The 11,124-nt window shown below is 33.8% G+C and overlaps 1 protein-coding gene across 1 annotated transcript; it reads left to right on the forward strand.

Annotated features, from left to right (window-relative positions):
* The first annotated feature begins 2,869 nt into the window (after positions 1-2,869).
* On the forward strand, positions 2,870-5,023 carry LOC101253120 (pectinesterase/pectinesterase inhibitor-like). Its single transcript, XM_004228993.5, has 2 exons — positions 2,870-4,015; positions 4,097-5,023. Exons 1-2 carry the CDS (start codon positions 2,956-2,958, stop codon positions 4,792-4,794), a joined length of 1,758 nt encoding a protein of 585 aa, XP_004229041.2. The 5' UTR covers positions 2,870-2,955; the 3' UTR covers positions 4,795-5,023.
* The last annotated feature ends 6,101 nt before the right edge of the window (positions 5,024-11,124 follow it).

Genomic DNA, 11,124 nt, shown 5'->3' on the forward strand with positions numbered 1-11,124 from the left:
CATCCACCTTCATCTTGTTAGATTTGTATGAAATTTGTTTGGTGAAAAGGTAAACGAGAAAGAGAAGAAATTAAGAGAATTATTGATATGGGGTTTTTTTGGGTGGATATTATGTATTTGAGTGGGTTTTAAAATTAATATGGGTAGGTCTTTTAATTTTGGATAGGAAATTCAACAAATATTCAATGGACGGTTAAGATTGAGACACGTATATCTCCTTTAGTGTAAATGATATATATGTTCCAAAATTTGGACGGTAAGGGTACGCATTCCGAAGTCAAGTCTTTCTCACACCGCATGGGGTCCTTTCCTATGCATATGCAAGAAGCTCTTAATTCCCTAATCTAGAGGGGTATACACATACCATTTACGAAAGTTCGGGGGTATATTCATCCTTTTTTCCTAAAATTAATAATCACATCATTACTTTTAAAGATTTATTATTCTCACCAATATTAAATTTATCAATACTTTAAATTTTGTGGATATAAATGATAAAGTAGGAATTGATTTGGTAAATATAAATAAGAATGGAGAGAGTAATACTATGTGGGAGGATTATGAGTGTGTTTGGTATAAAGGAAAACAATTTTGGGAAAATGTTTTCAAATTTTCTCATGTTTGGTCGGGACAAAAGTTTTGGAAAATATTTTTCAAATCAACTCAATTTCTTCAAAATTTAGGAAAATGACTTCCCTTCAAAATTAAGAAAAATATTTTTCGAAACTCTCATTCAACTTCAAATTACATTATTATTTTTTTTGGAAAAACATCAGTTTTTAAAAATGTTTTTAATTTCAAAATTGTATTTTTTCACCCCCCCACCCCCTCCAAAAAAATTAAGTTTATTTTTAAAAATATATTTTCAATTTGAAATTCTTTTTTTTTACCTCATCCACTGAAATCCCCCCCCCCCCCCCCAAATAAAAATAAAAATAAAATATTAAGTTTATATTTTAAAAATATTTTAGATTTCGAAATTTTATTTTTTCGCCCCGATCCCCGTACACTCCCCCTCTCAAATATATTTGAGTTTATTTTAAAAAAATATTTTCAACTTCAATATTTTATTTTTTCGCCCCCCAACCCTCGACCCCACCCACCCACTACCCTACCAACCCCACTCCCTAAAATAAATTTTAAGTTTATTTAAAAAAAATAGTTTAATCTTCAAATTATTATTTTTTCGCCACCACACCCCCAACCCCAAAAAAATTTAATTTTGTTTTTTTTTAGAAATGTTTAACTTCAATTTTTTATTTTTTTCAACCCCCCCCCCCCCACAACATCCCACACCCCCCAAAAAATATTTTATTTTTAAAAAATATTTTCAACTTCAAATTTTTATTGTTTCACCCCTACCCCCCCCCCCCCCCCCATCTAACCGCAGCCCCCAAAAAATTAATTTTATTTTAAAAAATATTTTCAATTTCAAAAATTATTTTCTACTCTAGTAAAAACAAAAGATATTTCTAAAAAAACATTTTTCATTCATAAATCAAACACTAAAAATCATTTTCGAAAATATTTTAACTCACCTATCAATCATGAGAAAATAAGTCCAGAATCTAGTTGTTTTTCAGAAAACATTTTCTTAGAAAATATTTTATGAAAAACATTTTCTTCATACCAAGCACACCCTATATTAAAGGCTACAATACTACAATTTATGTTCAATTTTTTTTTATTGAACTAAAGTTTGATCAATTAAAGTTAGATGAAACATTTACTTAAGTGGAGAACAAATAACTTTATCATCATTTATTATGCGATTTAATTTCTTTTATTTATTTAATAAAATTAAAATAAACAATTGGGACTGTTTTGATAGTTTTATAATTTGTGAGATTCTTATGTTTATGAGAAAATATACAGTAGAAAAATTTCATATCGCATCTCAAAACAAAATTTCGACTTCATCTCATGATTTCATATTATTACATCATATGATTTCTATATCACATGATCAAATGGACCTTATATATATGCTCCCTCCTCATATTGATTGCCCAAAACTCAATTGATTAGATACTCGTGATGGTAACACGTCCACATAATAGACATTCACTATAATATAAATTTGTTGTTCTTTTTTATTTGATTAGTTCTCTCCCTTCGTTTTTTTTTTATAAAAATAAATCATTTTACAACATTGTAGATTGGAACATATAACTAAAAATTAACTTTTCATTAATCTATGAAATTTATCTTTATTTCTATTAATTTTTTTTTGTTACTTGCATCACATTATAGATTTTGTTAAAATTAATAACATTAGTTTTTAATTTTGTTAATTTGTTTCATTATAGAACGATACTATATTATATACTCAACCAATGTTTTCTCCTTTTCTCTTTTTTGGACGAAACTAATATTTTTAATAGAAAATTTGTAATAAGATCAAAATATAAAAATATATGATTTTAAAAAAAAGTAGGCCTTTAAAAAGGTCAATTAGGATAGGGGAAGGGGTGATTATTTTTCAAAGTTGAGGAGTTTGATTTTTAAAGTTAAGCTTGATGGTATAAATGATTTACACCTATGAATAATTTCTTAATACCCTATGAAATAGAAAGTGTCTACCTAATATGGGACTAATGGAGTAATACTTTTGTCGTGTATCCTTGGACACAAAATATATTAACTAGTAGTAAAAGTCATTATATATAATCAATTAACATGTTGCTTATGGTATAAAAAGAAGTTGGCAATGTATGTGTTTAAAAATGAAGGGCAAGTGATTGGAAGGCTCAAATAATATATGAATTTATGTACACCTCCCCCTCTTACCCACAAAATGTTTGTTTGCCTTTCCTATTTTCAAGGAAATTCATGCATTTTTCGTAACATAAAAAAGAAGGTGACTCAAAGAGACCTCCATAGTCCAAACTAATTTCCATTTTTGTCTCTCTTTTCAATATCCTCTCTACACATTTAATCTTAGAAATATAAATAATGAAAGGCGGGAAGATTTTTGCATTTGGTATATCGATTATCCTGGTTGTTGGAGTAGTTATTGCAATTATTGCAAGCAATAATCGTACACAAGACTCTTCGGACAATGATGAAAAGGATGACAAAGTGCTTTCTACCACATCCAAATCCATTGCTTCTGTTTGTTCACAAACTGATTTTAAGAAATCATGTGTTAATAGCCTTAGCTCTATGGCCAACAACCAAAGCGCCACCCCAAAGGAATTCCTCCTAAAAGCCATTGAGGTGGCCATTCAGGAAGTTAGAATCGGAATAGACAGGTCCACGTATATTGGCAAAGCAGAAGCTCATGACCCCTTGCAAAAGATGGCCACTGATGATTGCAAGGAATTATTGGAATACGCGATTGATGAGCTTCAAGCATCGTTCTCTTCTGTGGGTGATAGCAGCCTCCACACAATCGCTGAAAGGGAAACAGAACTCAAAAACTGGCTCAGTGCTGTTTTCTCTTACCAACAAACCTGCATAGATGGTTTCACTCAACCAGAAATTCAGAAAACCATTTCTACCTCTCTCCTAAATGCAACACAACTCACGGACAATGTTCTTGCAATGGTCGATGCAATGACTGAAATTCTTTCTAAATTTAATATTCCCATTGGGAAGAAGACTGATAATAAATCAGCAGAAACAGCAGCATCTCGGCGATTGTTAGAAAATGAAGACAATGACGAGCAGCAAGCCAGCAATACAAAGAGCGGAGGATATCCTGCATGGCTTTCTGCTAGTGATAGAAAATTGTTGGCTTTTAGCAATAACGGCAACCCAGCACCAAACGCTGTGGTAGCTAAGGATGGATCTGGACAATTTAACACAATTGCAGCAGCTCTGGCTGCGTACCCTAAGAACCTAAAAGGAAGGTATACTATATATGTGAAGGCCGGAATTTATGATGAATACATAACTGTCACAAAAGATCAAGTTAACATATTTATGTATGGAGATGGACCGCGAAAGACGATAATTACAGGACATAAATCCGCACTTGCTGGTGTGTCTACTTATCAGAGTGCTTCCTTCAGTAAGTCTTTCAAATCCCCTTTTTCTCTCCCTGTCTACTTACAAGCATCTAGAGAACTTTAATAACATCAAATATTTTCAGGTGCCATTGGAAATGGATTTATAGGCAAGTCCATGGGTTTCCAAAACACAGCAGGACCGGAGGGGCACCAGGCGGTAGCCCTCCGTGTTCAATCTGATATGTCTGCCTTTTACAATTGTAGAATGGATGGATATCAAGACACCTTGTATGTTCAAACACATAGACAGTTTTACCGCAATTGTGTCGTGTCAGGCACAGTTGATTTCATCTTTGGTGACTCGTCAGCTATCCTCCAAAACTGCTTAATTATTGCAAGGAAGCCAATGGAAAAACAACAAAATACAGTGACAGCTCAAGGAAGAACGAACATTCGGGCAACCACAGGGTTAGTAATCCAAAATTGTCGCATTGTTCCCGAGCAATTACTAGAACCTCTGCGTTTCAAGATTCCTACCTTCTTAGGAAGGCCATGGAAGATGTATGCAAGAACTGTTGTCATGGAATCAACTTTGGCAGATTTCATACAACCTGCAGGTTGGATGCCCTGGGATGGAAATTTTGCCCTTGACACATGCGTATATGCTGAGTACGCAAATCGTGGTCCAGGAGCCAATACTAACAATAGGGTCAAATGGAAGGGATTCAAAGTCATCACGGACAGGAATGAAGCACTTCAATATACAACAACTCCATTTATTCAAGGAAATCAGTGGTTGCAATCCACAGGTGCCCCACACTTCCTTGGCCTGAAAAACTAGGTGACAGTGACAAGTATAAATGGAGCAGAGTAGTAGAACAAGTAACTGTAGCACTAATAAACTCGTAGAGTAAGTTTTTAATTTGTAATATGTAAAGTTAGGGTAACTATGAGGGTGAGAGATAGATCTAAATTGTCATCCTTACCTTTTCCCTAAACTTGATAGGTTCAACAATCAGTCTACATACCTTATAAAATAAATCAATATACTAATTTGAGAGTTTTCACAATATTCATATTTGTTTACTGTCACAGTCCAAAGTACACCGTAGACGTGACGTGGTATATAAGACTCAGAGTCCCCACACAAGCCACTTGACATATATATACATGCAACATCATAGAGAACATCAAGAAACCTCATAAGAAGTAAAGAGTTTGACATATAAGCGGAAGTACATCAAAGTCTTGACAAGCCATCTATTACATCAAAAGATTGGTCGGCATGTAGCCCGTTCACCACGTACAATATCTGCAAACTAAAACACAAGGAAAGCAAGTAAAAAATGTCTTTGTCCTCGAAACATGAGGACTCACCAACTCTATGAACTCCAAAGATCACCAACCAACCACAAGCAGAGGGAGAGGAAACAACACACCTACATTACTGAAACAATATTGGTGAAACAATGTAGAAACAAATATGCATAAGTACATGGAATGTCCAAAGTATGAGAGGAGTGAAATAAATCATCAAACATAATCATATCGGGACATAATGGAAAACATGATATGCATGACTAAACTAAGCATAGTAAAATCGTTTAAGAAGGATCGTAAATCATGAAGATGGTCAATGCATCTTAAATCAAAAGAAAATCTTCATGAAACATTAGTAAGTAAATTAGTTCATTTTGTGGGATATTACAGTAGATCGTGCGAGTTATAACATGGAAACCGATGTAACTCCCATATAGAGAAGAGAGAGTCTACTTGTCAAGGTAGAATTCTATCATATGATAGGCTATATGTAGATCCACTAGAAAATTTATGACAAACCTATGGTGGCACGCAGTTTGAAACTAGAGGTTTCTACTAAAGACTATCCTATTTAAGCCTCCACCTCAATGTTCTCTCAATGCCAAGTTAAATCCCAATAGAATAGACATATTCATAAATATATTATCATCCATGAAAAAGTATAAATCAATTACTAATCCAACCTGAAATCATCATAGAGTAGATCATTAAATCATGAATCAAGTCTAACTGAGAAAAACTTTCACCAAACCATTATACCTTAAATATGTGAGAAAACCTTTTACAATTCATTGATGCTTATCTAAAAGCAACGTAGACAATAAATCATACTGTACATAAATCAGGCATAAGTTCATAAAACATATTCATTGATTAAAGCTTCTTCATAAATTCATGTAAATTAGGGTTCATAGTAAAATCATGATTAATGAATGAGTTCACGTGATTTTCGTTGGAAAACATATAATTGAAAATGATTAGTCATAATATGATCAAAATCAAATAATTGAATCCATATCAATAGGAAAAACCTAACCATTTAAATTGAAGTATCTTTGGGGACTCAATGGGAGAATGAAACCCATTAATGAACTTCATACATACCTTGATCCTTAAGCAATAATGTAGAAATAAAACTTGAACTTTAAGAACCCTATCTTGTTCTTCCTTGATCATAATTGGAGGATTTGGAGAAAATCTTGGAGAGAACTTAGGAATTTGAGGGAATAAAGAGTTGCGGAAATTTCCAAAGGTGAAAGGTAGGTAACACACCGAAAGTTCATGACTGAAGACTCAAATGTTTAACTAAGGTGTGTAACTCCATTTTAAGGCCTAGAATAATGTATATAAACCATTTAGGAAGTTTTATAGTAAAAGCGTCAAGGAACATCCATGACGTCCGGAGACTAGTGAAATAGGTGCTAGTGTGCCCTGGCATGTTTCATGGGGTTTTAAAAGTCATAATTTAATGAAATTTGGTAGAAAGGTGTTAAACATGTATTAGAGTGTGTTTAGGGTCGAAACCTCTAGGTAAGATTCCCCAAGGACCACCTTAGGGGTCCTTGGAGGACCCTTCCAAAAATGGCAAAAAGGTGTCAAATGATAGTGGCTACCTACGAGACTAGTCAACGAGCCATCGTCGAATCAACGAGGCATCAATGGCCTATGTAGGTGGAGACTTAGTCATTTTAAAGAGGCCTCAAAAATAGGCTCTTTGTCTCCAACGATGGACATGCATTACGGTAGGTGCAGGTGGGCATCGACGGACTTACGGACCATAGGTCGGGGTCTCGGAGATCAGGTCTGTTATGGACTGTCCAATTTTTAATGAAGTAAATCAATTAGAAAACTAGTTAGGGGTTTAATTAAGGGTTAAGGGATGGTTAGTTTAGTTAGTTAAGAGACTATAAAATGCCTAACACTCATTAAGCTAACCTAACACTCTTCAATTCCCAAAACGCAAACTCTCTTCCTTCTGTCTACTTTTTCTCTCCCCAAAGAAGACTCCATAAAAGACCAAGGTCAAATGGATTAGGATCGCAAGAACTTCACTTTGTATCCATCAATCTTAAAGGATTAACAAGGTATGGGAACTTTTATCTTTGTGATTCCTTTCCTTAAAGGGTTCTTTCAAATTAATTTTCAAAAGTTGAGAAAAACATGGGTTTTAGTCTTAATCCAAAATTTATGTTTCAAATTGTATTGTTATTGATTTATTTTGATTATTATGGATGAATTATGATTTATTATTTCTCAATTAGGGTAGTTCTTGATGTTATACCTAGTACTATGGAAGAGATCATAAATTGACCCTATTTCCCTAACCCTAGGTTATGAATTGATGAAGAATTGGTTAGTGATGATGAAATTGACTTCGTTCTTGTGTTAATTACTATTATATGATGTTATTAAGCCTATTAATGGATGAATATGGTTGGTTTATGGTAAGACCATGGAACAAGGCTTGTGAAGGAGAATTAGTAAGACCTATGATCTTGAATCCTTAATTCAATTGTGATGACTTATACTTGATGATGGTATTCAACTGAAGTGTTGATTGTGATTAGATTATATAGGTTATGGTATGATGAATGTAATTGAAATGTCATGATTATATGGATTGTGAGAATATGATTAAGGTATGAATATGTAAGATTGATTGTAAATCACTTATGTTCCTTACTGTGACATGATTATCATAATGTGTTAATCTCACATATGAGGGTTGTATTGAAAGGAAGTTCTCAAGCAATTACTAATGAGATAATGATTATGATATACAAGGGGGTTAGTCTCCTACGACCTATACTAAGTTCTGATGATTAATAAAGGCTCAAAGACATTTCAAAAAGGGACTCTAGCTTAGCACCAAGTGAACTAGTAGTGAGGAGTATCTTTTCGAAGTAGGGAAGGTAGGTTCTCTACATGATCATGAGATTGAGATTACAATGCTAATGGCATAAATAGGATCTATACCATATCTCCTTGTTCTTAAACTATGTTACCCCCATAGGAATACTAGCTAGTGGATCCGCCTAAAATGCTATGTTCATGTTTTGGTACTAACTTGGCAAGTAGTCCCCCTTCTTTCGATGTAGGGTTTCATGACACCGCATTTCACATTAGATCATGTGGTCTGTGTCGGTTAAGGCAATTGTTCCTGAAAGTAAAATGAAGGAATAAAGTTAACTCTAACTTGGGTGATTCAAGGGTTTGACTTAGTCTAGGTAGGGGTATGAGACTTTAGCTATACATTGCTCTATTCATCCTTGAGGGAAGTCCTAGAAGGATGTTCTTATGTTCTTATAAAGTAAATGATATGCATATGTTTACTTTACATATTGATTATCCTAAATGATGTTTGTTTCCTTATGAACATGTTATTGGTCTATATTGGTAAATATGATGATGACTACCCATGATGCTATGTTATATGAAGGTAGACATTACTTGTGATCCTTTGGTTGGTTTGCTTGGTTGAGTGGAGTTATGGGGATTTACTTGCTCATTGCACATGTAAGCTTGGTAAGGTGTTATGAGTAAAAGTCTTACATATGTTGTAATGTTATGAACTCTTGCACATGCTTTGTTGTTATAAGATGATGTTGGAGATGTTTTGGTTATAAGTTTTATTATGCTAATACACATGTTGTCTTGACTTTACTTAATGTTGTTGGTCTTGTTTTGTATATGGTCGTGTCTTAAGGAATATATGGTTATTGTCCTATATGTGTTCTTGATTGTCCATAAGGCTTTCAAAGTAAGTTGGCATGATTTTGAACAAATGTCCCATTTATCATGATTTCAATGATTATGAGCATATGTTTCCATTCTTAGTACAAATGGTGTACTAACCCTATTTATATGTTTCTACAATTATGTAGGTTCTGGTCATTGAGTTCTTAGAAGGCTATTTGAAGAAGACTTGGATCCTATTCCCCAAGCACTGGTAGGTTCTTATGTTCAGGGATGTTACCTTGTTCCACATTCTATCTTTAAAGTTGTATGTCATAAAGAAAATGTTCATTCCTTTATCATCTGGATATTGATGTAAGCCTATATTGGCATGTTGACTTTGTATTGGCTATGTCCAAGATTTGTACTCATTTAGATGGTTCAATATGAGACAAAGTATTAGACAATTTCTTATGTATTGATTATGTTGTCCTAAAGAGAAGCCTATGTAAGCTTTCTATAAGAGGAGTCAATGTATACTCAATTGTAGTATGTGGGAGGTCTGAGGAGTCAATGTAAACTCCATATGTAGTATGTGAAAGGTCTATGTAAACCTCACTATTTAGATATTTGTATGAAAAGTTATAATTATTCTGAATTTTCAGCCTATGATATGTGATGACGAATGTTTAGAGTCTAGTCTTATTCCTCTTCGAGGATGCCGACGCCGGTTACGGCTAGGGGATTGTACCTAGTTGTTATAATAGGGCATAGAATTAGGGTCAAAATAATGTAGTAGAAATATTAAGTGCTTAGAAAAATATAGAAATACCCTTTAAAATAAATTATTGGATAGATCTAGGGTCACTAAGAATTTCTACGACCCATCCTCATCAACTGTAGAACCAAACTCAATAATTCAAATACTCAATCATTTACCACTACAGTCTGTCAAAGTTCTTATGATCCATAGACCCTATCCATAGAATTCAACTTTCACTCCAAAATTTGACTATGTCTAGAAACTTTCTATGGTTTGTAGAACCAACTATGACTCATCAAAACCATCCATAGACCTGAGGTGTCACACGCTGAGTTTACCTTTAAGACGCAGACATGGGATCTACCTCAATCTAACTTTGCTAGCATATCATAAGCATACTAAAGCAAACGAATCAATAAACATTGTGCATAGGCTAATAACTAAGTTAATTTGAAATTATTGGGAATATACATATACTAAATCTGAATGTATAGAAGTGAGAGCTTAAACACAAGTGAAAAGTCAAACTCTTACACTAAAGTTGAATCTAACTATGTATGTAATAAGCCTCTAAACTAACTAGAAGTGCTGGTTTATGCCCCAACTAAATATAGCAAATGGTAAAACTAAAACTCGAAGCAAAGAAAGACATCCATGCCAATTTTCCTCAAAGAATGAGGACTCACCACTAATGTTGTTGAAACAGAAGATCGAGAAACAATCTATGCTTAATCGGGATTCTAAGAAGCTGAATCTACTTTACAAGAAGATGTAGCACAGAGTATGAGTCAGTACTTGAAAGGTATTGAGCATGCAAGATATAATAAAGTTGAAGAATAACATAACTGAACCAAAGAATAATATCTGAGAAATGATATGAGGTAAGCATGACACTAAACTGCGGATACTGAGCATGAAATAACTGAATGCAATACCAAGTTTATAACATACTGATACAAAAATCTGAACTAAAGTTGATAATATGGTCAATGTAATAGAACTTGACTTTGAGGAATCCAATAATAATCACCACAAAACTACATGAGATAAATATGAATTTCAATGTATATGCCCCCATCAAGAGGACCCAATATACCCGACCAAAGGTATAGAGGCATGATTGACGTGATTACTAAAATAATGCCTACAAAGGGGACTTACAACCTACGGGGCACGTAATTCTGGGACTTGAGGGTAACTGACCCTAGTATACTTGTATTAAGCTACTCTCAATTAAAATGTGAGCAAGCAATATTAGGACTGAAATGCTCAAGTACTGGATAACTCGATTACTGGCATGCAAACTCCGAGAATGTAACAATTACAATTTATATTATGACATTTTTAGACTGAAAAATGTTTACATTTGAATGATTTGACCTAACATGTACAATTTATGAACTAAACGAGTAT

Source organism: Solanum lycopersicum, chromosome 1 (genome assembly GCF_036512215.1).
Source record: "Solanum lycopersicum chromosome 1, SLM_r2.1".
Taxonomy (NCBI): Eukaryota; Viridiplantae; Streptophyta; class Magnoliopsida; order Solanales; family Solanaceae; genus Solanum; species Solanum lycopersicum.